The sequence below is a fragment of the Rhinolophus sinicus genome, linkage group LG13, assembly GCF_036562045.2.
Source record: "Rhinolophus sinicus isolate RSC01 linkage group LG13, ASM3656204v1, whole genome shotgun sequence".
In the NCBI taxonomy this organism is placed as follows: Eukaryota; Metazoa; Chordata; class Mammalia; order Chiroptera; family Rhinolophidae; genus Rhinolophus; species Rhinolophus sinicus.
Window position 1 is genome coordinate 57,117,661 of NC_133762.1, and position 26,063 is coordinate 57,143,723.

The following is a 26,063-nucleotide window of genomic DNA, read 5'->3' on the forward strand; positions in this document are numbered from 1 at the left end:
CCCTCAAGGCTAATTTTGCCCTTTCTCAACAGTTCAGGGTAAGGTTGGCAGGGGGCAGCCAAGGACAGAGCCCTTCCCACAAGAGCCTGAGAAAAATATCTCCTGTGTCTCATTGGCTATAATGAGAGGTCCATCTGGGAATTTCCAAATATTGGAAAACACCAGGCTTTATCTTGCTGAAGCACATGGACTGAAGGGGAGGGGCTTGTTTGCTGAGGTCAGTGGAGGGATTGTTCTAGAAGGACAGGTGGATGCTGGGAAGCAGAAACATGGACGGTCACTTGGAAGAGGCTGGCTGTCTTCTGAAATGCCATCCATTGAAACCACCCCAAAACCTCACCACTGTTCCCCCAGTCGCTGTTTTATCACACTTTCCTCTCCTTCCACAGGAGCAGCAATGGTTCTGGGATGGAATTAGTCCAGTGTGAAGGAAATGGTTTCCTGGGCACTAGAGTTGGATGGGTTTACAGATGTAAATTATCCTAATCTATTAGAAATGTTCTGGTATCTTGCAGAATAGCTGACGTCACCAGCTCAAACACTGCTTTCTTTCTTTTCTTTTTTTTAATTAAAAATTATTGGGGTGACAATTGTTAGTAAAGTTACATAGATTTCAGGTGTACAATTCTGTATTACATCATCTATAAATCCCATTGTGTGTTCACCACCCAGAGTCAGTTCTCCTTCCATCACCATATATTTGATCCCCCTTACCCTCATCTCCCACACCCCCAACCCCCTTACCCTCTGGTAACCACTAAACTATTGTCTGTGTCTATGAGTTTTTGTTTCTCATTTCTTTGTCTTGTTCTTCTGTTGTTTTTGGTTTATATACCACATATCAGTGAAATCATATGGTTCTCTGCTTTTTCTGTCTGACTCATTTCGCTTAGCATTATAAACTCAAGATCCATCCATGTTGTCACAAATGCTCCTATTTCATCTTTTCTTACCGCCGAATAGTATTCCATGGTGTATATATACCACAATTTCTTTATCCATTCATCTATCGAAGGACATTTTGGTTGTTTCCATGTCTTGGCCATCGTAAACAAAGCTACAATGAACATTGGAGCACACGTGTCTTTATGGATAAATGTTTTCAGGGTTTTTTTGGTAGATACCCAGGAGAGGGATTTCTGGGTCATATGGTAATTCTATTCGTAATTTTTTGAGGAACCTCCACTCTGCCTTTCATAGCGGCTGCAAACACTGCTTTCAATTGCAAACAAAACCTGGAGGGTTCAGACCAGGGTTCAGATAGAACCGAGCAACTTAATACATTATAACAGTTTATGGCATTAATTGAAACTAATTGAAATTCATCTGCTATTACCTCTGTACTTTCCATGAAAATGAAAAGTAGAATAAAAGTAGTTTAAAAGAAAAACTGCCTTAATGGCCCGAAATGGATCATTTTCATCTTTAGCTAAATACAGTTTACTGCCTTATTAAAATCATGTTTGTAGGAAAAGTATAACATTAAAATTCCAGTGCATGAATCATTAAACAAATCCTTTGTTATGTTATATCTAATATATTCTTCCTTTTTTATTTGGCAGAACAAAATGGGACAGGTCAGGTTTAGGTCATAGAAATCTTACGCTTTAACTTATGAAAAATAAAAAAGCATTTCTGGTCTATTTCTGGACATGATGCTTTTAAAGTTTATGTCATAATTTATGAATATTCTATGATATTTTTAAATTCTTTCATTATCTAGTTATTTACTAAATTTAGTTATACTGATAAAATAGCAGATTATTTTTCTAGGAATGTGTTACATATCCACCTGCAAGTATAGTGTAGTGGCAAGAGTGCTGGCCCTGAAATCAGAGTTGGCAGGTGTGAGTCCTGCTGAACTATCTACTTGCTGTGTGATCTGAAGCTCTTCTTCCACTTAACCTCTCTGTGCTTTCTGGGGACATAATAAAATGTATAGGCCTGTTCTGAGGATGAATGAGGTCATACATAACCACTCTATTGGTCTCTTTTGAAGTGGAAAAAGACCTTTTCTCTGGCCTTAAAAATATAATAACTATGAAGGAAATTTCATATTAATATCTGTGTGCATAAACCTCAAATTTATTTCTTAAACGATTGAGATGTGATTCCATGTCCAGACTACCAGATCAGGAAATCCTTTCCTTTTCTTCTTTTCAATTCATGGTTTTCTTCTTGGAGAATCCTCCACCTTTAGATTATTAAGCATGATGATAAAATGACAGCGAAGCATGTTCTCCACGTAATTAAAATTAAAGCACTCAGTGCAAAAGAAAAAAAAAATGCCTTTTTGGCCTCTATTGAAATGGTTTGTTAAAAAGGTTGTTCCATTACTCTTAGGGCAAATCTATGACTAAAAAAATCAACACTACATACTATGTATATTTTTTAACTTAATAGGGAGCTCGATTTAGCATTTCATTCCTATAGTCATGTTACTTTTAGATATTAGTGAGTCTTCAAGCTCCTGAAACCATTATTTACCTCTTCCAGGAACCAATGATGAAACTGGCATCTTTTCCCCCTGATCAAGATAAATTGAAGACCCTCCTAAATCTGGGTGCATTATTATAGTGGAATGTTAAAATGTGATTGCCTTATTTTGGTGGACACAAAGTTACTAGTGTATTCATTTATACCTCAGAAGAGTTTTCAAAAGCAAAAAGATCACCTTTACATTTATGCCAACATTTTAAATGGCAAGTTGCAGTGCTTTTCCTTTCTTTCTTTTTTTCAGAGTTAGTGATATGAATCATCACTTTCCCTCTCTTTCCCCCCAGCTGGGCTGTCGACACTGAAGCCCTCTTTCCTCTGGGAAGCATCCGTGCACATTTCTTCTCAAAGGCTGCAGCGGGTTTGCAGTGGAGAATGACCCAGTGCTTCTTCTTGCCAACTTTCATTTGAGGAGCTTTCACACAGTACTCTTTTATTGGCACCCTCCTTTGTCCTCGTCTTCCCGTTTCAGATCTGTAATCTTAGTGATGCATAATTTATTCCCTAAAAGGAGGAACAAAGATTGGCCTTCCACAGAAACTGCTACTGTTATATTCTGTTATCCTTTATTGGAAATTCACCCAGACTGCTCTAATCATCAGTTAATCATCTGCCATTTCAAAGTAGGGCAGCCCACTGTTTTACCTCTGTCACCTATAGGATCAAGTGCAAAAACTGGTCATTTCGTTTCCATTAAATACACTGAGTGGCAAAGAAGACAGTGCCCAGATATTTTAGCATAAAACTTATATCCAGGGGAAGCCTTCAGTTTTTGCATTCTATTTCTTCCATATATGCATAAAACTTCAAAACTTCAAAAGAGTGTGTGTGGTTGTGGGTGTATGCTGATTATGTGATAAAAGCCCCTTCAATGTGTTATCTTCTTCTAAATGTTTGCAAAGACTCCATGGTGGAAATACTTTGATAACATTAATCTTTAGCTAATTGAAGTTGTCTGACTTACCAAAAGCATGCAGTAAATAAATGTATGTCCCAGGTCCCACATAACCTGGGGCTGCCTCACCTCCTCCGTACTGCCATCAAGCTGTTCTGCACCAACGGGACCCCATCCATCCCATCCAATACGCTCTGGCTGGGACAAGACTGTCAAACTGAAGGTCTCCCTTAGGCAAAGCCCTTTTCACTGTTGTTATTCACTTACCACTTATTTAATCCACCCCACCTCTCACCCCACAACCACTTTCTTTCACTTTCAAACTCTTTCTTTTAACTCTTACCCAGCAACTGAAGAAAATCTGTTTTCCTGAGGCACTCTTTGTTCTTCTATCTCTTACCCCCTTTCTCTCCATTTCCTTACTTCCCATCTCCCCTCCTTGATTCAGCCAAAAACTGGCCCAACTGTAGCAACATGATAGTTATATCACTGTTAACTTCCACATAAAACATTCTTATTTCCTTGGGTTTAAACCCCAATGATATGGCAAGAGTATTACTTTATACTGTTGTGTTGCATATAAATGTAACCCAAGGCACATATGATTTAGGTTATATTTAGAATTATGTAGGATTTTGTGAGCTAAAATGGAGACCAGTAAGACCTAACACTGTTAAGGGGAATGTGTTTCTATCTTACAGATCTCAGCTGTACAAGCGACCCTGTGGTTGGATATTTCTTACAGTGCCAACTTAACAGTGAATACCAAGTAGAAATATGTAGTAGGAAAATCTGGCCACAATGAGGTAGTTCTGCGATAAATATTTTGAAGGCACAAAAGTAATGCCCAGTTAGCTTATGATCAGCAATCTGATAAACCTCAAACATTCATCTGTGCATTCAGTCAGGAAACATGTTTTCACACCAATTGTAGGCCAGGCATTGTGCAAAGCTCCAGGGAGAACATGGTGGGCAGGGTGAACTTGAAGTCATTCACCGATAAGCCAATTAAGTGGAGACTGTGGTAAATGCAGGAAAGGAAAAGTAGAGACCCCCAAGAGCCTCCTGGGGCCTCACCTGGCTGGAGGCTGGACCATCTGCTGCGGCTCACGCACAACCCCAGGCTGTGGTGAGTTCTCGACAGGGTGGCTTCAAAAACACTAGTTCTACCCCAAAATTACTCCAATAAATAAAAGTAATCATTTCTATGCCTAGGTTGATTTGTCCCAAAAAGAATAATCACAATGTTTGTCTACTAGTTTTTTTCTAGGGAGCCTGCCAAAATATAAGATATTTGTTATTCTATGAATTATCTCTATGCTTATATTTTTGCTATTAGTTTATGAAAAAATTATTTATGCACATCTAAGTTAATCCGATGTTATTGTTAACAGCTCTAAGTGTTATTATTACTGATGATGATGATGGTAAGAGTAATAGTAATAAGAACAATGGGTTGTGTATAAAAGTGCCTTGCTTTGTGCCTGGTATATAGGAGTCACAAGATAAACATTAATTGAATCTAAAAATTCTTTACAAAGTAAAAGTGAAAAATGATGTAGAAAGAACTCACAACTGCACAAAGATAATGGAAAGAACAATCCCCCACAGAATGGGACATTTAAAAGGCAAGAGATCAAACTGGTAAAGAGTAATAGGCTGACTTTGTTGCATCAGTTTTTATCATATTTGTGAAGAGATGTGATTTGACCCTCACATGTTCTTATTAGTAACAAGTTATATTATGAGATTCTACTGTATTGTATAGGTAATGAGAGAAATATAACTAAATAAGCAAATAAAACATGTTTAAATAAAAATTTTTAGATGAAATCATACAGGCATTTATTTACTATATTTCCAATATGACTGTGATGGTTTGGACTATTGTTCAGCAAATACCCCCTTCAGGGCAGACTGTGCTTCCTGCTTCCTTGACCGTGGGCATGGCCATGGGACTTGCTTTGGTAAATAGGACATTAGAGGGTGTAATGTAAGGAGAGGCCTAAAAAGTGCTTGAGTAGTTGTGCTTGCCCTCCTGTGCTCCTGCATTTCTCCTGTGCTCCTGCATTTCTCCTGTGCTCCTGCATTTCTCCTGTGCTCCTGCATTTCTCCTGTGCTCCTGCATTTCTCCTGTGCTCCTGCATTTCTCCATAAAGAGAACAGGGCTCGGGTGTCTGTCGGCCCGTTGAGGATGAAAGACACATGGTACATACCTGATCCCAACCACAACTTGGAGCCAGATCAGCTGACATCAGCCAGCCCACAGATGTGTGAGCCATCCTACAACAGGCTTGTTGTTGTTTGACATTGAGTTTTAGGGTAATTTGTTATGCAGCATTATTGTGACAATAGCTGACTGTTAGGATAACCAAAGTCCCATATTTGGGGTGGGGGGTTGTTTCAAATTAAACTGTAAGGTAGACAAAATTATTTAGAAGTTAGAATATCTATAAATACACATCTAATTTAAACATTATAAATTTTATAAAATGTATTACCATTTGAATTGAAAAGCATCATCTTCTCCAACTGCTTACAATCAATCTATGGGCAACACTTGCTTTCCAAACCCCAGCATCATTGCATTGACTGGGCTTCCATGAGCCTATAATGAAAAGGCTCATCTCACAGTATAGTTACTAAGAGCTAATATGAAGGAGACTGAAAAAATATTAAACTCTGAGTTGCATGGGGCCTCAACACTCAAATTTGTTTCACTAAGAATGAATATTCTTTCAGTATGCACATTTTAAAAGAGCAGAAGACCTCAAACCTATGACAGTTTGAGATTCAAGTTTTGGCTTTCCTGTCAGGCTGACTCTTTGTTATGCCATGCACCAGGATTCATGTTTCATAGTAGGTGGGAGCCTCACTATTTTAAGGCAAATGTTGGCTCTTTTACCCAAGGAAAAATGCAGCTCACCAAGGAATGTTGCATTAGAGTGTATAAATAGCAGAGAGAATCACAGCCACAGAATTGGAGCATCCTAGTGAAGGCAGGAAGGAAGGACCCCTGGCTTCAGTGCCCTGTTGGTACTCCATATTTGAACAACAGGAAGTATGGGAGAACTTTTTAGATGCTGTTAATCCTCAGAGAAGCAATCTGAAAGTTATTCTAGTTCCTTTTTTTCTAAGCAAGACGAGCCATTACACCTTTCAATTTTGGACTGAAAGAGATTTTTGCATAATTTAGTCAATCTAATTGAATAAATACACTTGTCATTTATTTTGCTTTGTAAAATTCCTTTCTATACTATTTTGTAAACAGGAGAAAAAAAAGTGAGATTCAGTGAATCTATCATTTTGTGGTAAATTGTTACAGCTTGCCTGAAAAGTGAGTCTACAGCAGTTTCTTCCTTTGTGAAAAATTAGAAATGCCAATTCAGTGTCAAAAATAGCATATAAATAGCATATAATACAGTTCATTCGTTGATCTTTAAAATGACGAAATTTAGTAGAATAGCATATAGTTTTTAAGAACTATAAATAGTATAGACTGCTACCATTAAAATGCTCTTTCACAGAAGAAGTCATCCAAAATTATTTTGTGATTTTATTTCTACTTACCAAAAGAATACCCTTTGATCCTTTTTGCTAGGTCATGACACAGTAAATTCTAAAAATCACAATTTGAATCTTTATAAAAATTAACCATTGAAAAGCAGAATGTTCTACTCTTTAGTTCTCAAAAAAAGAAAAATTTCCTTGGAATCAAGGAGGTTGAACATTTAAATATTAAAATATCTGTACATCATGTACATGAATATTTTTTTCCATTGTCCTTTTCATCACTTAGGAAGAACTTGTGTATATTGCAAAGTGTACTAAATTTTTTTCGGTAATAAGTGTGACAAAGAGGGAACAAAACAAAATAAAAGGTTTTCTTCTAGGCAGTTTCATTTAGCATAATTTCAACTTTCAAATTATAGGAACATAAATGAATGTCCTACTTCTGAGTTAAAGGTACTTGACTATACTTTGTGGGATGTTTTTTGCCAGTTCTTTACTAAATTATCTTGGTCACCGTTGCTAGGTAACACGTCTGGCTTCCTGCTGCTGAAAAAGGAGAGGGTTACAGGGAGCAATTCAGCATTATTAGCATTTGACTAATAAGGTTGTTGTTGTTGTTGTTGTTGTTTTAGCTGTCAATCTTAGCATTTTCCCTTTTTTCTAGGGAATGTCATTGTCTATGGGGATACAATTGACACTTACACCACAGTGGAGGTGCTCTTAAACCTTGGCATGAAGGGGTCCTCCATCTACCTGGTGCAGCCCCCGCCCACCTCTACCATCACCTGTATCAACAACTACTCGGTGGAAAGTGCAGTGGAGGATGCACTCCGAGCAGCAGGGGTTACCATTTACCAGGAGGCGCTCCTGGCTCAGTGGAACGATGGCCAAAACCCAGACCCCATTCACAGCGCCAGCTTCACCACACCCACCAAGCCTTTTAAACTTCCATGCTCGGTAAGTAGGTGCTGTGAACCTCACTCTCTGTTGCTGGAGAGCAGTCACCTTCCAGGGACCTGGAGTCTGAAAGATGGTGGGTGGTGAATTTATAGTCACAATTTCAGGTTTTGTTTTCTAACTGTTCAGCTGATCTATCGATTGCTGAGTAACAAGCCACCCCAAACTTAGTGGCATAGAACAACAATCATTTATTATTATCTCTCCTGGTCCTGGAGTTTGACTGGTCTCAGCTGGGCAGTTCTCACTTGAGGTATCTCATGTGGTTGAAGTCAGACAATGGGTGGGACTGGAATCACCTAGAAGGCATGTTCACGCACATGTCTGGCTATTGATGCTAGATCAATTTCAGTTGATAAGAGTCACACAATTAAGTGCGCGAACTCATCCTTGAAAAAGTGCTAACTACCTCATTGCTGGATATCAATACGGTCACCTTCGAAGTACTCCCCTTGGGAAGCTATGCACCAACGCCAGAACCTACTCCATCCTTCAAAGCAATTATGGAACTTTTTCTGGAATGGCCATCAGAGCTGTCATCATATTACCCTTGATGTCCTGAATGTCATCAAAATGTCTTCCCTTCAATATTTCCTTTATCTTCGGGTAAAGAAAGAAGTCACTGGGGGCCAGATCAGGTGAGTAGGGAGAGTGTTTCAATACAGTTATTTGTTTACTGGCTAAAAACTCCCTCACAGACAGTGCTGTGTGAGCTAGTGCATTGTCGTGATGCAAGAGCCATGAATTGTTGGCAAAAAGTTCAGGTCATGTAACTTTTTCATGCAGCCTTTTCAGCACTTCCAAATAGTAAACTTGGTTAACTGTTTGTCCAATTGGTACAAATTCATAATGAATAATCCCTCTGATATCAAAAAAGGTCAGCAACATCATTGCAACAAGTTCACAAACTAATTGTCAGACCTCAGACCTCATATCTGTCCAGAACATGTATAAATGGTCCCTTCGTGTGACTGGGCTTCCTCTTAGCAGGGTGCCTTGGTTCTAAGAGCAAGTGGAGAGAGAGAAAGGGAGGAACTGTATCACCTTTGTTGGCCTACCTAGCCAACCGGCATTACTTCTAGCACATTCTATTCACTAGAGGCAAGTCACTAAGGCTGGCCCATATTCAAGAGTAGGGAATTAGACCTTGCCTCTTATTCCCATATTTAAGGGGAAGGAATGTCTTCTCAGTGTTGAAGAGTGCCAACACTGAGAGCTTACCATGTCCCAGGCACAGTGCTGGAAGCTTGGAGAGCATTCTGTCACCTCCTCACAACAGCTCTGTAAAGGGAAGCATCCCTATTTTACAGATGAGAACATCGTGGCTCCAGGTCAGTGATGTGTGGATCCCAACCTAGGTCAGCGGGCCCCTAAGTCTGTGCTGTTGTTAACCTCTTAAGATTCTGAAAACAGCAATAGTGAGTGTTTTCATGAAATAGAGACTTAGAAGATATATATAGAGAGTATCTTTTTTTATTTTTTTTGGAGGGAGGTACGTGTAGCAGCTCACCTTACAACCTGTATCCTCAGAGTTGCCAGTTCAGGAGATTAGCAGAAGCCAGCAGGGCGGGAGAGAGGGAAGGGGCCAGCCAACCTAATGAAGAATCAGGAGACCCCCACTCAAAGGGGAGACTGAGACCAGTGTGAATATTGGAGCTGCATAGGTCAAGGACATATAACAGCAGTTGTGGTAAAGAATGCCAGCAACATCTACTGGGCAAACTGGTTGGGGTCAGTAGGTGGGAGTTTATAGCAATCCCTTCCCTAGGAGAACGGGATGGTCAACCTAAGGTCAGGGCTTCTCACCCAAGTTCCCCTAAGGTGACCCTCATCCCCCCAGAGTCTAGACAGGGGCTCAAAGCAAACCATTATCACCATTTCTGTGGAATCTTTCATTTTATCCTGATAATCCATGGAAATTTTGGGTTCTGCTCTTTAGTAAATTCATTAATTCATTCATTCCACAAATTTATTGAACACCTATTAGGTCTCAGTCTCCGTCCTAAGTATGAGAGACACAGCAGTGAAAAAGACAGAAAACGTTCATCTTATTTTAATATAAAAGTGACATCATCTACAAAACACCTATTTCAGATAGAAAAAATCAAAATGTTTTCACCCAAATTTCCCCTCCTCCCCCAAAAATGACCATCCTGGGAAATGTGTCAAGTTATCCTAGGGAACCTCTGGAGGTGAACACATACGTCGTTTAGGAAGCAGAAGCCTGAGAAAGCTTCTCCGAATATCCAGTTGAATACAGGTTCTCTAGCAGCCCCCTCTGGTCTTTACTTCCCCGTTCAGATCAGAACTGGAATCATGGCAAAGACATTGCAAATACTCTCAACTGATCCAACACAGGATCCTTCCTGCTAAAACTTCATCTTAAAGCAATCTGGATTAGACACCGGCTGTCCGCCATCAGGTCCAGTCTCCTTCCTGTACTCCTGTCTGCACCCCAAGGAGTGGCCTCTGCACAAGACATTTCCCAGTCTTGGTTGCTCTCTGACTTCCAGCTGTGTTCACCCCACAGTAGGTACTGGCAGGGGTTAGACATGGAAAGAGGGGAGAAGTCAGGGTATTTGTCCCTCCTGCTGCTTGTGTTGGGCATCGTCTCTGGTGGGACATTGGAAACTTTTGGTGAGGATGAATATATTCATGATCTTTACTGTTTTGATGGTGTTACTGGTCAAATTATGTCCCCCAGAAAGATCTTGTAAGTCCTAACCCCCAAGTCCTAACCCACCACTGGGGCTGGTGCTGCCCCAGTACCAGCAAATGTGAACTTTTTTGGAAACAGGGTCTTTGCAGATGTAATCAAGTAAAGAGAAGGTCATACTGGATTAAGGTGGGCCTAAATCTAGTGATTGGTGCCCTTATATGAAGAGAAAGATTTAATGACACAGAGGAGACTCAAGACAAAGAAGGCCACACTTATGATGGTGGAGGCAGAGGCTGGAGTGATGGCAGCTGCAAGTCATTGAAGGTGTGTTGGTTACAAGGCAAGGATTGCTGGAAACCACCAGAAGCTAAGAAGAGGCAGAGAAGAAATCTTCCCTAGAGCCTTAGAAGAGAGCATGGTCCTGACAACACCTTGATTTCAGACATCTAGTCTCCAGAACTGTGCTGACAATAAATTTCTGCTGTTTTAAGCCACCCAATTTGTGTTACTTTGTTACAGCAGGCCTAGGAAACTGAAACAGATGGTGTCGCAAGTATATGCACCTGTTAAAACTAGAATTTATATAACTGGAATTATATTTTATACACTATTTTATGTTTAGAATCTTTCATTCAGCATAATGATATTGAGATTCCTTTAAAACATTCCATGTATCATTAATAGTTCATTCTTTTTTATTGCTGAGTAGTATTCCATCGTATGGATACACCACAATTTGTTCATTCACTTGCTATGCACATTCTTGTACACATCTTTGTGTAAACATACAGACGGTGCCAAAAAAATGTATACACATTTTAAGAAAGGAAAACGTTATTAAAATTGTAATACTCAATATATACTGATAACAAAAGATGAATACAAGTCACATTTGACTTCTGCAATTACAAGAGGTGCTCAAAGTGGTTACCATCAGCGTCCAGACACTTCTGATTACAGCAAACTACTGCTTGAGCAACGTTGACCAAAGTGTCCACTCACATACATTTTTTTTTGTATCCCTGGTATGTTTTCATTTCTCTTAGTCAACTACCTAAAGAATTGCCAGGTCATATGGTAAGTGTATGTTTACCTTTTTAAGAAGCTGCCATATTGCTTTCCAAAGTGACTGTATCATTTAATGTTTCCACCAGCAATGTATAAGAGTTCAGGTCCATATTCTTGTTAGCACTTGGTTTGTCAGTCTTTCTAATTTTAGCCATTCTAATGGATATTATATGATGTGGGTATGGCATCATTGTGTTTTTAATTTGATATTTCCTGATTAATGATGTCGGGCATCTTTTCATGTGCTTATTGGCCATTGGTATATGTTCTTTTGTGTAATATCTGAACTATTATAACTGGGTTTTTAAAATTTTGTTTCCCACCTAATCATTGCTAGTATGTAAAATGCAATTGATTTTGTATATAAACATTGTAAACAGAAACATTGCTAAATTCACTTGTTAGTTCTAGTAGTTGCTTCTTAGATATATAAACATACCACCTGCAAATGGGAACAGCTTTACTTCTTCTGTCCAATATTTATACTTTTTATTTCATTTACTTACTTTATTCCACTGGCTAGGACCTCCAGTGCAATGTCCAATAAAAGTGGCAAAAGTGGACATCCTTACCTTGTTCCATATCGCAAAAGAAAACTTTCAGGCTTTCACCATTAAATATGAAGTTAACTGTGGAGTTTTTTCTTTGGTGCCTTTTACCAAATTGAGGAAGTTACTTTTCATTCCTAGTTTGTTCAGAAGATTTATCATGAATAACTGTTGAATTTTGTCAAGTGAATTTTCTACATGTATTAAAAGATTATATTTTTATCTTCTTAATTCTATGGATAAGGTACATTTGATTTTCAAAATTCTCAGCCAGTCTTATGAGGTCTGACAATTAAGTTCACGAACTCATCCTAGAAAAAGTGCTACATACCTCATTGCTGAATATCATTATGGTCACCTTCAAAGTACTCCCCTTGGGAAGCTATGCATTGACACCAGCACCTCATCCACCCTTCAAAGCAATTTTGGAACTCTTTTCCTAGAGTGGCCATCAGAGCTGTCGTCATATTACCCTTGATGTCCTGAATGTCATCAAAATATCTTCCCTTCAATATTTCCTTTATCTTCTGGTAAAGAAAGAAGTTATTGAGGGCCAGATCAGGTGAGTAGGGAGGGTGTTCCCATATAGTTATTTGCTCACTGGCTAAAAGCTCCCTCGCAGACAGTACCATGTGAGCTGGTGCATTGCTGTGATGCGAGAGTTATGAATTGTTGGAGAAAAGTTCAGGTCGTTATTGTCTAACTTTGTCACGCAGGATTTTCAGCACTTCCAAATAGTAAACTTGGTTAACTGTTTGTCCAGTTGGTACAAATTCATAAGGAATAATCCCTCTGATATCAAAAAAGGTCAGCAACATCATTTTCAGTCTTGATTTGGACTGACAGACCTTTTTGGTCGTGGAGAATTGGCTGACTTCCATTGTGCACTTTGATGCTTTGTTTTAGGTTGTATTGGTACACCCATATTTCATCACCAATGATAATATGGCCCAAAACATCGTCTTGCCTCTCCAAAAGATCTTGGAAAACTTCTCCTCTCTTTGTTCATTAGTGAGCTCCTTCAGGACCGTTTTTGCGTGTACCTTTCCCATGCCGAGATTTCCAGTTAAGATTTTCCTAACTGTTTCTCTGTCAATGTTTACTTGGTCTGCTATGCTTCTCACAGTCAGCCGATGATTTTGATGCACAATTTGACAAATTTTTGCACTGCTTTCGTCAGTTCTGTTCATTACTGGCCACCCTGACCTCTCTTCATGAGTGACGTGTTCTCTCCCCTCAGAAAAACGTTTAATCCATTTGTACACTGCCGTTTTCTTCATGACATTATCTCCATAAACTTGGATTAACATGTCCCCACTTTCACTTCCACTCTTACCAAGTTTAACAAGAAATTTAATGTTTGTTCGTAGCTCTAATTTAAGCTCAGGCATTCTTGAGACAGCACATAAAACATGCAACAACAATAATGAATGCCACTCAGCAAGATACCGCCACATGTTAACACTAACACAGCTGTGAGACACTGATATACCAAGGTTACCATGCATGGTGGCAAGTTTGCGAACTTAATTGGCAGATCTGGTACGTTTCGGAATAAACCCTAATCAGTCATGATGTATTATCCTTCTATATACTGTTTAATTTGATTTGCTAATATGTTTTAAGAACTTTTGAAACTATTTTGTAACAATATTCGTGAGGGATATTGATCTATAATTTTCTGTTTTTGTTTTTTTTAATGTTCTTGTAAGTGTTTGATATTTGGGCCATGCTAGGCTCATAAAATACTTTAGACAGTGTTGCCTCCTCCTGTATTTTCTGAAAAAGTTTGTGTAAGATAGGTACTATTTCTTCCTTGAAAATTTGATAAATAGTGAAACCATCTGGGCCTAGAGTTTATATTGTAGGAAGGTTTGTTATAATGAACTCAATTTCTTTGCTAGATATACGGCTATTCAGATTTTCTCTTTTCCGTATGTCACTGTTGGTAAGTTGTATTTTTTAAGAAATGTGTCCACTTCATTTAAGTTGATCAAATTTATTGCCATTAACTTCTTCATATATTCATATATAATCTATTTGAAGTCCACGATCTATAGTAATAACCCCTCTTTCATTTCTTATATTGGTGAATTGTTCTCTCTCTCACTCATTCTCTGTCTAGCTAGATATTTGTCAGTTCTATTTATTTTTTTCAAAGAACCAGCTTTTTAAGTTTGTTAATTTTCTCTGTTATCTGTCAGTTTTCTCTTTTATTGATTTCTGCTATTAACAATTATTTTCTTTCTTCTGCTTGCTTCGGATTTACTTTGCCCTACTTTATATAGTTCCTTAAGAACCTTAGGTCATTGGTTTATATTAAGTATTTAAAGCTATAAGTTTTCTTCTATTTAAGCTGCATCTCATAAATTTTATATATTGAATTTTCATTACCATTTAGTTCAAAATATTTTCTAATCTCCCTTGTGATTTCTTCTTTGACTCTTAGATTATTTAGAAGTGTGTTATTCCTAGGTATCATATTTTGTATTGATTTCTAATTTAAGCCATTGTGTTCAGAGACATATATTCTTTATGATTTCAATCTTTTAAGATTTGCTCAAACTTATTTTATGTTCCAGCATATAGATTATCTTTGTGGACATATAAAGAATATGTAGTCTGTAGTTTTGGTGTGTCATGTTCTATAAATAACAGTTAGTTCAATGAGGTTGATAATGACATTTGAAAATTCTATGTCTTTACTGATATTTTTTGTATAGTTCTATCAATTGCTGAAAGAGGGATAGCAAAAGCTCTTACTATTATTGTGGAAGTTTTTGTTTCTTCCTTTAATTCTGTTAATTTTTGCTTTATCTTTTTATGATGGACTGTTATTAAGCACATGAGCAGTTATAATTTTTACAAGGTGCGATCAAAAGATATGGAGGATGTTTAAATTTTAAAAAATTATTACAATAAAAGACACATTGCCATTAATCCCCCTCAAAAGATTCCCCCTCATTTTGAACACACTTATCCCATCATTCTTGCCACTCTCTGAAGCTGTTCTGGAAGTCCTCTTTCATGAGTGTCTTTACTTCATCCTCCATCATTACAATGCTATGTGTCACACATCACTTCTGGTATATGACAATTTCTGTCAAATAAAAACATTACGGTGTGTCCTCATCCACCTTTTTCACTGGATCTGGCACTGTGTGACTTCTGGCTCTTCCCCAAAGTCAAAATGATTCAGGACATCGAGGCAGTCATGACAGTGCAACTAAAGACACTCACAAAAGAGGACTTCCAGAACTGCTTCAGAAAGTGGCAAGAATGATGGAATAAGTGTGTTCAAAGTGAGAGGGAGTATTTTGAGGGGGGTTAATGGCAATGTGTCTATTACTGTAATAAATTTTTTTATTTAAATATTCATTGTATTTTTTGATCCCACCTCATATATCGTCTTCATGCATTTTGCCATTTAACATTATGAAATGTCCATATTTATCTTTGATAATGTCTCTATACTAAAGTCCACTATATCTGATATCCTTCTTTTTTTTCTTTTTTTTAAATTTATTGGGGTGACAATTGTTAGTAAAATTACATAGATTTCAGGTGTACAATTCTGTATTACATCATCTATAAATCCCACTGTGTGTTCACCACCCAGAGTCAGTTCTCCTTCCATCACCATATATTTGATCCCCCTTACCCTCATCTCCCACCCCCCACCCTTCTTACCCTCTGGTAACCACTAAACTATTGTCTGTGTCTATGAGTTTTTGTTTCTCATTTGTTTGTCTTCTTCTTTTTTTGTTTTTGGTTTATATACCACATATCAGTGAAATCATATGGTTCTCTGCTTTTTCTGTCTGACTTATTTCACTTAGCATTATATTCTCAAGATCCATCCATGTTGTCACAAATGTTCCTATATCATCTTTTCTTACTGCCGAATAGTATTCCATGGTGTATATATACCACAACTTCTTTATCCATTCATCTATAGAAGGACATTTTGGTTGTTTCCATGTCTTGGCCACCATAAACAAAGCTGTAATGAACATTGGACCACACGTGTCTTTATGTATAAATGTTTTCAGATTTTTTTGGTAGATAACCAGGAGAGGGATTGCAGGGTCATATGGTAATTCTATTCGTAATTTTTTGAGGAACCTCCACACTGCCTTCCATAACGGCTGCACCAGTCTGCATTCCCACCAACAGTGTAGGAGGGTTCCTTTTTCTCCACAGCCTCTCCAACACTTGTTACTGTTTGTCTTGTTGATGATAGCCATTCTGACTGGGGTGAGGTGATATCTCATTGTGGTTTTCATTTGCATTTCTCTGATGATTAGTGATGTTGAGCATTTTTTCATATGTCTATTTGCCATTTTTCTGTCCTCTTTGGAGAAATGTCTCTTCAGGTCCTCTGCCCATTTTTCAATTGGGTTGTTTGTTTTTTTGTTGTTGAGTTTCATGAGTTCCTTGTATATTTTGTATATTAGCCCCTTATTGGAGGCACTGTTTGGAAAAACCTTCTCCCATTCAGTTGTTTACCTCTTTATTTTGTTGATGGTTTCTTTTGTTGTGCAGAAGCTTTTAAGTTTCATATAGTCCCATTCGTTTATTTTAGCTTTTACTTCCCTTGCCTTTGGAGTCAAATTCATAAAATGCTCTTTGAACCCAAGGTCCATAAGTTTAGTACCTATGTTTTCTTCTATGCAGTTTATTGTGTCAGGTCTTATGCTTAAGTCTTTGATCCATTTTGAATTAATTTTGGTACATGGTGACAGATAGCAGTCCAGTTTCATTCTTTTGCATGTGGCTATCCAATTCTCCCAGCACCATTTATTGAAGAGGCTGTCTTTCCTCCATTGTATGTTTTTAGCTTCTTTGTCAAAAATTATCTGTCCATATTTATGTGGTTTTATTTCTGGGTTCTCAATTCTATTCCATTGGTCTATGTGTCTGTTTTTCTGCCAATACCATGCTGTTTTGATTATTGTAGCCCTGTAGTACAAGCCAAAGTCAGGAAGTGTGATACCTCCATTATTGTTCTTTTTTCTTAAGATTGCTTTGGCTATTCAGGGTCTTTTGAGGTTCCAAACAAATCTGATGATTATTTTGTTCTATTTCTTAAAAAATGCCATTGGGATTTTGATGGGGATTGCATTGAATCTGTATATTGATTTGGGTAATATAGCCATTTTCACTATGTTGATTCTTCCAATCCATGAGCACAGAATGTCTTTCCATTTCTTTGTGTCTTCTTCAATTTCTTTCAAAAATGTCTTATAGTTTTCAGCATATAGTTCCTTCACATCCTTGGTTAAGTTTATTCCTAGGTATTTTATTCTTTTTGCTGCAATTGCAAAAGGAATTGTTTTTTGTATTTCTTTTTCTGAAATTTCATTGTTAGTATATAGGAAAGCAATGGACTTTTGTACATTGATTTTGTAGCCAGCACCTTTACTGTATTCGTTGATTGTTTCTAACAGCTTTTTGGTAGCGTCTTTAGGGTTTTCCATATATAGCATCATGTCATCTGCAAAGAGTGATAATTTAACTTCTTCATTCCCAATTTGGATGCCTTTTATTTCTTTCTCTTGCCTGATTGCTCTGGCAAGGACTTCCAACACTATGTTGAAAAGCAGAGGTGATAGGGGACAGCCCTGTTGTGTTCCTGAACGTAGAGCAAAAGGCTTCAGTTTTTCACCATTAATTATGAGATTAGCAGAGGTCTTGTCATATATGGCCTTTATTATTTTAAGGTATTTTCCTTCTATGCCTATTTTATTAAGTGTTTTAATCATAAGTGGATGTTATATCTTGTCAAATGCTTTTTCTGCATCAATTGATATAATCATATGATTTTTGTCCTTTATTTTGTTTATGTGATATATCACATTGATAGATTTGCAGATGTTGAACCATCCTTGTGCCGCGCGGATGAACCCCACTTGGTCGTGATGAATAATCTTTTTAATGCATTGTTGTATTCGATTTGCTAGAATTTTATTTAGGATTTTTGCATCTGTATTCATCAGAGATATTGGTCCGTAGTTTTCTTTTTTGTGCTGTCCTTACCAGGTTTTGGTATCAGGGTAATGTTGGCCTCATAAAATGAGTTAGGGAGTACTGTCTCTTCTTCAACTTTTGGAAGAGTTTGAGCAGGATTGGTATTAGATCCTCTTTGAAGGTTTGGTAGAATTCACTAGTGAAGCCATCTGGTCCCGGACTTTTGCTTTTGGGAAGGTTTTGGATGACTGATTCAATTTCATTACTGGTGATCGGTCTGTTTAGATTTTCCAGTTCTTCATGGTTCAGCCTTGGAAGGCTATATGTTTCTAAGAACTTGTCCATTTCTTCTAGGTTATTGAATTTGGTGGCATATAGTCCTTCATAGTATTCTTGGATGATCCTTTGTATTTCTGTGGTGTCCGTGATAACTTCCCCTTTTTCATTTCTGATTTTGTTAATTAGTGTCTTCTCTCTTTTTATCTTAGTGAGTCTAGCCAAGGGTTTGTCAATTTTGTTAATCTTTTCAAAGAACCAGCTCTTTGTCACATTAATTTTTCTATTGTCTTTTTGTTCTCTATTTCATTTAGTTCTGCTCTGATTTTTGTTATTTCCTTTCTTCTGCTGACCTTGGGTTTCACTTGTTCTTCTTTTTCTAGTTCTTTAAGGTGTAACATGAGGTTATTTATTTGGGATTTTTCTTGTTTCTTGAGATAGGCCTGTAATGATATAAATTTCCCTCTTAAAACTGCTTTTGCTGCATCCCAAAAATTTTGGTAGGGTGTATTTTCATTGTCATTTGTTTCTATGTATCTTTTGATCTCTCCTCTAATTTCTTCTTTGACCCAGTCGTTCTTTAAAAGTATGTTGTTTAATCTCCATGTATTTGTGTTTTTTCCTGCTTTCTTTTTGCAGTTGATATCCAGTTTCAAAGCCTTGTGATTAGAGAATATGCTTGGTATGATTTAAATCTTCTTAAATTTGTTGAGACTGATTTTATGTCCCAATATATGGTCTATCCTTGAGAATGTTCAGTGTACACTAGAAAAGCATGTATAGTCTGATGTTTTAGGATGAAGTGCTCTATAAATGTCAATTATGTCCATTTCATCTAATGTGCCATTCAGGGCTGCTATTTCGTTATTTATTTTCTGTTTGGATGATCTATCTATAGCTGTCAATGATGTATTTAAGTCCCCTAGTATAATTGTGTTTTGGTCAATTTCTCCTTTAGTTCTGTTAGTAGTTGCTTGGTATATTTCGGTGCTCCCTGATTGGGGGCATAAATATTGATGACTGTTATGTCTTCTTGTTGTACACTCCCCTTTACCATTATGAAATGTCCCTGTTTGTCTCTTGTTATCTTTCTCACCCTGAAGGCTGTTTCATCTGATATCATTATGGCTACACCTGATTTTCTCTGGGTACCATTTGCTTGGAGTGTCAATTTCCACCCTTTCACTTTGAGTCTATGCTTGTCCTTGTAGCTGAGATGTGTCTCTTGGAGACAGCATATGGTTGGGTTTAGTTTTTGATCCAATCTGCTACTCTGTGCCTTTTTATTGGTGAGTTCAATCCGTTTACATTTAGGGTGATTATTGATATGTGAGGATTTCCTGTCATTCTATCTTTAGTTTTCTGGTAAGGCTGTGTCTCCATTGTTTCTTTGCTTTTGTTCTCTATTATTTCTGTGTGGTGGTATTCTATGATGTTTCCCTTTGTTTCTTCTTTTATTATAGCATATATTTCAGTTCTGAATTTTCTTTTGAGTGGTTACCCTTAAGTTTATATAAAAGAAAGTTTGATATTTAGAGTATTCCATTTTCTTCAGCATGCTTACTTTCTCCATTCCTATATTCCGGTTCAGGCCTTTACTCTCCCCGTTTTCATATTTCCGTTGCCACAAATTGTCCCTTTTGATGGTGGTCGAATAGCCTCCTTTTGTATTTCTTGTAGTGCAGGTCGTGTATTAGAAAATTCCCTCAGCTTCTGTATGTCTGGAAAGGTCTTTATGCCTCCTTCATATCTAAAGGATGTCTTTGCTGGATATATTATTGTTGGCTCATAATTTCTCCTTTGAATAGTTTGAATATTTGGATCCACTCCCTCCTGGCTTGTAGAGTTTCTGCTGAAAAATCTGATGATAATCTAATGGGCTTTCCTTTGTAGGCTACCGTCTTCTTTTCCCTGGCTACCTTGAGGATTCTTTCTTTGTCATTGATTTTAGACAGCTTCAGTACAATGTGAGAAGGCCTGTTGGGATTGAGGTAATTAGGTGTTCTATTTGCTTTTTGGATTCGAGGTTCCAGTTCTGTCCACAAGTTTGGGAAGTTCTCAAAGACAATTTGTTTGAATATATTCTCTGTTCCCTTCTCTCTTTCTTCTCCTTCTGGTATGCCCATTATTCTTATATTGCTCTTTTGATGGAGTCAGAAAGTTCTTGTAGAGTTCTTTCATTTCTTTTAAGTTTCAAGTCTCTTTCTTCTTCCATCTGTGTAATTTCCAGGTTTCTATCTTCAATGTCACTGATTCTTTCCTCCATCTGGTCAACTCTACTACCTAAGGTGGTTATTTCATTCTTAATTTCTTCTACTGAGTTCTTAATCTCCAGAAATTCTATTTGGTTCTTTTTTAAAATTTCAATCTCTTCGTAAAATGCTCATGCTGTTCTTTTATTGTGTTTCTGAGTTCATTCAACTGCCTTTCTGTGTTTTTTTTGCATCTCGTTGAGTTTTTTCAGAACTACAATCTTGAATTCTCTGTCATTTAAGTCACATACTTCCACATCTTTAAGTTCCTTTTCTGGAGACTTTTCACTTTCTTTCTGAGCTGTCTTGTTGCCTTGGTTATTCATGGCAATTACTGATTTACTATTTCTCTTCCTAGACATCTACAGGAGTGGCTTCTACAACAGGTTGATAGGAAGAGGTCTTTCTTTATTTTCTAGTACTTGTTGGTAGAATGTTTTATTTTCTCTCTGACTGTAGCCTTTTTTTTTCTCTCTCACACGATAGAGCTATGTTTTCTCTGCACTATTTCAGCTTCTCACACAATGGGGGGATTCCCTGGGATTCAGGCTTCTGCTCTGTTAATAGTTCGCCTAGGTCACAGGGCGCAGTGTCCCGCTGGGTATGCGGATAGCTTTTGATGTTCCAAAGCTGTTCCATCTCCAGATTCAGAGCCCGTATGTTTCAGCAGTTCTGTTTACTCCTGCAGGGATCCGCCAGATAGGTGGGGCCAGGGGCAGGATGAGTTGTGAGAGGTGGCCCAGAGCAATGGCATTGACCACCACCACAGCAGGTCCTGCTTCCATAGCTCCCTCCCCTTTGCCGGAACTAGTTGGGCTGCGAATTTGTGTCTGTGGTCCACAGTTCTCAGAATAGCAAATATTCTGTTCTTTTGCTCTGACACTGCTACTGTTCTGTTTCTAGCACTGGGCAGGTGGGGGTGGGGTGAGCTCTGGGAGGGTAGGGAGGGGGCGGCTAGTCTCAGTGCCTAAGGCTCCATTCTCTGTTAGGCAGTGAGGGCTTAAACCACCATTTTCAGCCTTCTTCCCTCAGTCTTTTCTCCGAGGTCTCTGCTGTGAGCGTTGGGTTCAGCCGTGTTATATGCTGCCCCCTCAGCCCTGTGTGCCATAAACGGAGCCCTAGCAGTCCGAGTTCTTCCCTCTCCCGCAGCTGCGGTAGTTCCGGGAAGCAGCGAGCTTGGAGCACTGAGCTAGGTCTGCATCCTGCGCCCATGCAGCCCCGTGTCCGCACTTCTCCCTTCCCTCCTTCCCCGCTGGCGCGATTCGCCCACCTTTAGGTGAATTCAGTAGTGGGCCTCTTCGTCTTGCCTGTCTGCTGTGCAGGGAGTCCTTTGTGGAGTTATTGTTGTTCGATTAGTTGTAAATTCCAGAGGAGCTTTACAGAGGCTCACTTCACGCCACCATTTTGATGACGTCTCCCTGATATCCTTATGTTTACTGTTTGCATGGTGTATTTTTTCATCCACTTACTTTTACTTACCTGTGTCTTCATATCTAAAATGTGTCTCTTGTAGGTATTTTAAAGTAAAATAGATTAGTATTTTTATTACTGCATAAAAAATTAGCACAAACTTAGCAGCCTGAAACAGTATCCATTTGTTAGCTCATAGTTCTGCAGGTCAGCTGTCATGGTGTGGCTGGCTTCTCTGCTCAGGTAATCTCAAAGCTAAAATCAAGGTGTCTCCCAGGCTGCACTCTATCTGGAGCTCTGAGTTGTGGTAGAATTTAGTTTTTTGTACCTGAGGACTGAGGTCCCTGTCTCTTTGCTGGCTCAATGCTTACAGGCCATCCACATTCCTTCCTACATGGCTCCTTCCATCTTCAAGAGAGCAACATCTCCATCATGTCAATTTTCCCTCACACTTTGAATCTCCTTCTTCAGGAAAAGCCTGGTCCCTTTTTAAGGGCTTTTCTGAATAGGTCACATCCACTGAGCATAATCTCCCTTTCTTAAAGTCAGCTGTGCCTTATAATATCATCTAATCAAGTGGTTACCTCATCATATTCACAGTTCACACCACACTCAAAAGGGGGGGGTGGGAATCTTGGGGACCAGCTTAGAATTCCACCTACCATATGTTTTTTTTTTTATCCTTTCTGACCATCTCTGCATCTTAATTGAAGTGTTTAGACCACTAATTTTTAATGTAATTATTCATATGGTTAGATTCAGGTCTACCATTTTATTATTTGCTTACTGTTTGTATTTTCTACTTTTTGTTATTCTGTTCCCCCTTGCCTACTTTTAAAAAGTACAAGCACTTTATATATTCTATGTCAATTGGCTTTAGAGCTATATCTTATTTTTTAGTGGTTGCTCTATGGATTACAATACACATCAGCAATCTTTCACACTCTAGTTAGAGTTAATATTGTACCATTTCACATAAAATATCAAAGCCTTGCAACCATACAGGTCACTTCTTCCCACTCCATGGACATCCTGTTTTGTTATAGTCATCATGTGCATATACCTACATTCAAAAACCAACAAGACATTATTGTAATTTTTGTTTTAGATAGTTATATATATTTTAGACACTTAAGAAGAAAAATAGACTTTTATATTAACCCAGATATTTTCCAATTTTTATTACTCTTTCTTCATTTCTGAAAATCCAAGTTTCCCTCTGATTTAATTTCCCTTCAGCCTGAACAACTTTCTGTAGCATGTACAAATAATTGCAGAACTGCTGGCAACAGATTGCCTAGTTTTCCTCTATCTGAAAATATCTTTATTTTGGCCTTCATTATTGAATAATAGTTCCACTGGCTATAGAATCATGGGCTGACAGGGTTTTTTTTTTCAGCACTTTGAAGATGTTTCTTCATCTTCTGACAACCATGAGTTTTGATTTTAAAAATCTACAGTCATTCAAATTGTTCCTGTGTATTTAGGATGTCATTTTCCCCGGATGCTTTCAAGATTTTCTCTTTATCTTTGGTTTTCAGCAATTTCATGCTGGGGAGATTCTCAAAGCGTGGTTTGAGGTGTTTATGTCTCAAAGCACGGTTTTCTTGAATTTATCTTTTTTGGGGTTCATTGAGCTCCCTGAATCTATACATTTATGACTTTCACTTTTTAGCAAGTTTGTGGTCATTATTTCTTCCCTCATTCTTCTCTCCTTCTGTGACTCCAATTACATATTTGTTATACTTTTTTGTTGTTGTATCATGAAGTTCTAAGGCTCTGTCCATTTGTTCCAGTCTTTTTTGTTCCTCACTCTGTGTTCTTCAAATTGGGTAATTTCTATTAATATAGCTTCTAGTTCACTGACTCTTTTCTTTATAATCTCCATTCTTCTATCAGTGTATAAAGTGAGTACAGTTCACCCTCTTAAAAAAGCTGCAAAGATTAGGGAAATTACCCTCATGTTGGTCATTGCTCCAAGTTTTTATTGCCCTACACAATCTACCTGTTTTTAAATACTCATCAGAATCCTCAGGTAATAGTTTTGTATTTTGACATTATTATATATTATTATAACATATATAATGTTATATTGTGCATTGCATTTTGTATTTTAATTATATCAATGACAGGATTAGTCTGAGGGGGTTATACCACCATACCAGAAGTAGAGCACTCTTGAAGTTAGTGTTATGTCCCCACATCAACACCTTGCAGCATCCTATCTGGTACTAGTGCCTTCTGGGCTCCTAGCAGATGGTCCAGCTTCCGACCAGGTTAGGCCCCACATACACTGGCTCTTGAGGTAGTATCTTCCTTTTCTACACAGCATTCGTTACAGTCTGAAATCCTCTGCTTATCTGTGAGATTATTTCCTTGGCATTCATCTCTCCAATTAGATTGTAAACTCCATGTTTATTTCACCAAGATATTCTTAGAGCCTTGCATAGGTAATGTTTGTCTACCCATAGCTAACATCATACTCAATGATGAAAAGCTGAAAGCTTTTTCTCTAAGATCACAAACAAGACAAGGATGTCCATTGTTGCCACTTTTATTCAACATAATATTGGAAGTCCTAGCCAGAGAAATTAGGCAAGAAAAAGAAAGAAAAATCATCCAAATTGGAAAGGAAAAAGTAAAACTGTCACTATTTGTAGATGACATGATATTTTGTATAGAAAACCCTAAAGACTCCATGAAAAACCTGTTAGAACTAATAAATGAATTCAGTAAAGTTACAGGATACAAAATCAATACACAAAAATCTGTTATATTCCTTTACACTAAAATAAACTATCAGAAAGGGAAATTAGGAGAACAGTTTTACAGTTGAAGCAAAAAGAATAAAATAATTAGGAATAAATTTAACCAAGAATATAAAAGATTTGAATATTAAAAACTATAAGACATTAATAAAAGAAATTGAAGAAGACACAAATAAACGAAAAGATAGTCCGTGCTAATGGATTGGAAGAATTAATGTTGCTCAAATATCCATGCTAGCCAAAGCAATATACAGATTCAGTGCAATCTGTATCAAAATTCCAATGGTAGTTTTCACAGAAAGAGAACAAACAGTACTAAAATTTGTATAGAACCACAAATAGCGAAAGCAATCTTGAGAAAAAAGAAAAAAGATGTAGGTATTGCAATCCCTTTTTCAAACTATATTACAAAATTGTAATTGAAACAGAATGGTATTGGCAGGAAAACAAACACATAGATCAATGGAACAGAATAGAGATGCCAGAAATAAATCCACACATAAATGGTCAATTAATTTGTGGCAAAGACGCCAAGAATATATATATATATATATATATTTATATATATATGGAATAGGGAATATAATGGGAATATATAATGGGAATAGGATAGTCTCTTCAATAAATGGTGTTGGGAAAATTGGACAGCCACATGCAAGAGGATGAAACTGGACCACTATCTTACACCATACACAGAAATTTATTCAAAATGGATTAAAGACTTGCATGTAAGACCTGAAATCATAAAACTCCTAAAAGAAAACAAAGGCAGTAAGTTCCTTGACATAGGTCTTGGCCATCATTGTTTGACTCTGACATCAAAAACAAAAGCAACAAAAGCAAAAATAAACAAATGGGTCTACATCAAACTAAAATGCTTCTGCACAGCAAAGAAAACCATCAACAAAATGAGAAGGCAACCTACTGAATGGGAGAAAATAATTGCAAATCATATATGTCTAATAAGGGGTTAATATCTAAAGTATATAAAGAACTCCTACAACTAAATAGCAAAAAGAAAAAAGTGCAGAAAATCTGAATAAACATTTTTCCAAAGAAGACATATAGATGGCCAACAGGTACATGAAAATATGTTTAATATCAGTAATCATAAGGGAATGAAAAATAAAAAATCACAATGAGACATCATTTCACACCTGTTAGAATGGCTATAATCAAAAAGACAAGAAATAACAAGTGTTGGTGAAGATGTAGAGTAAAGGGAACCTTTGTACACTGTTGATGGGACTG

General features: G+C 37.6%; 1 protein-coding gene across 5 annotated transcripts in view; it reads left to right on the forward strand.

Moving 5' to 3' along the window:
* Positions 1-26,063, forward strand: part of CFAP61 (cilia and flagella associated protein 61) — a 332,611-nt gene that overhangs the window by 241,707 nt on the left and 64,841 nt on the right. For all 5 annotated transcript variants that reach the window (XM_019712531.2, XM_074317334.1, XM_074317335.1 and 2 more), the window contains exon 22: positions 7,569-7,861. In XM_019712531.2, coding sequence (XP_019568090.2) covers positions 7,569-7,861 — 293 coding nt within the window. The remainder of the gene's footprint in view (positions 1-7,568; positions 7,862-26,063) is intronic.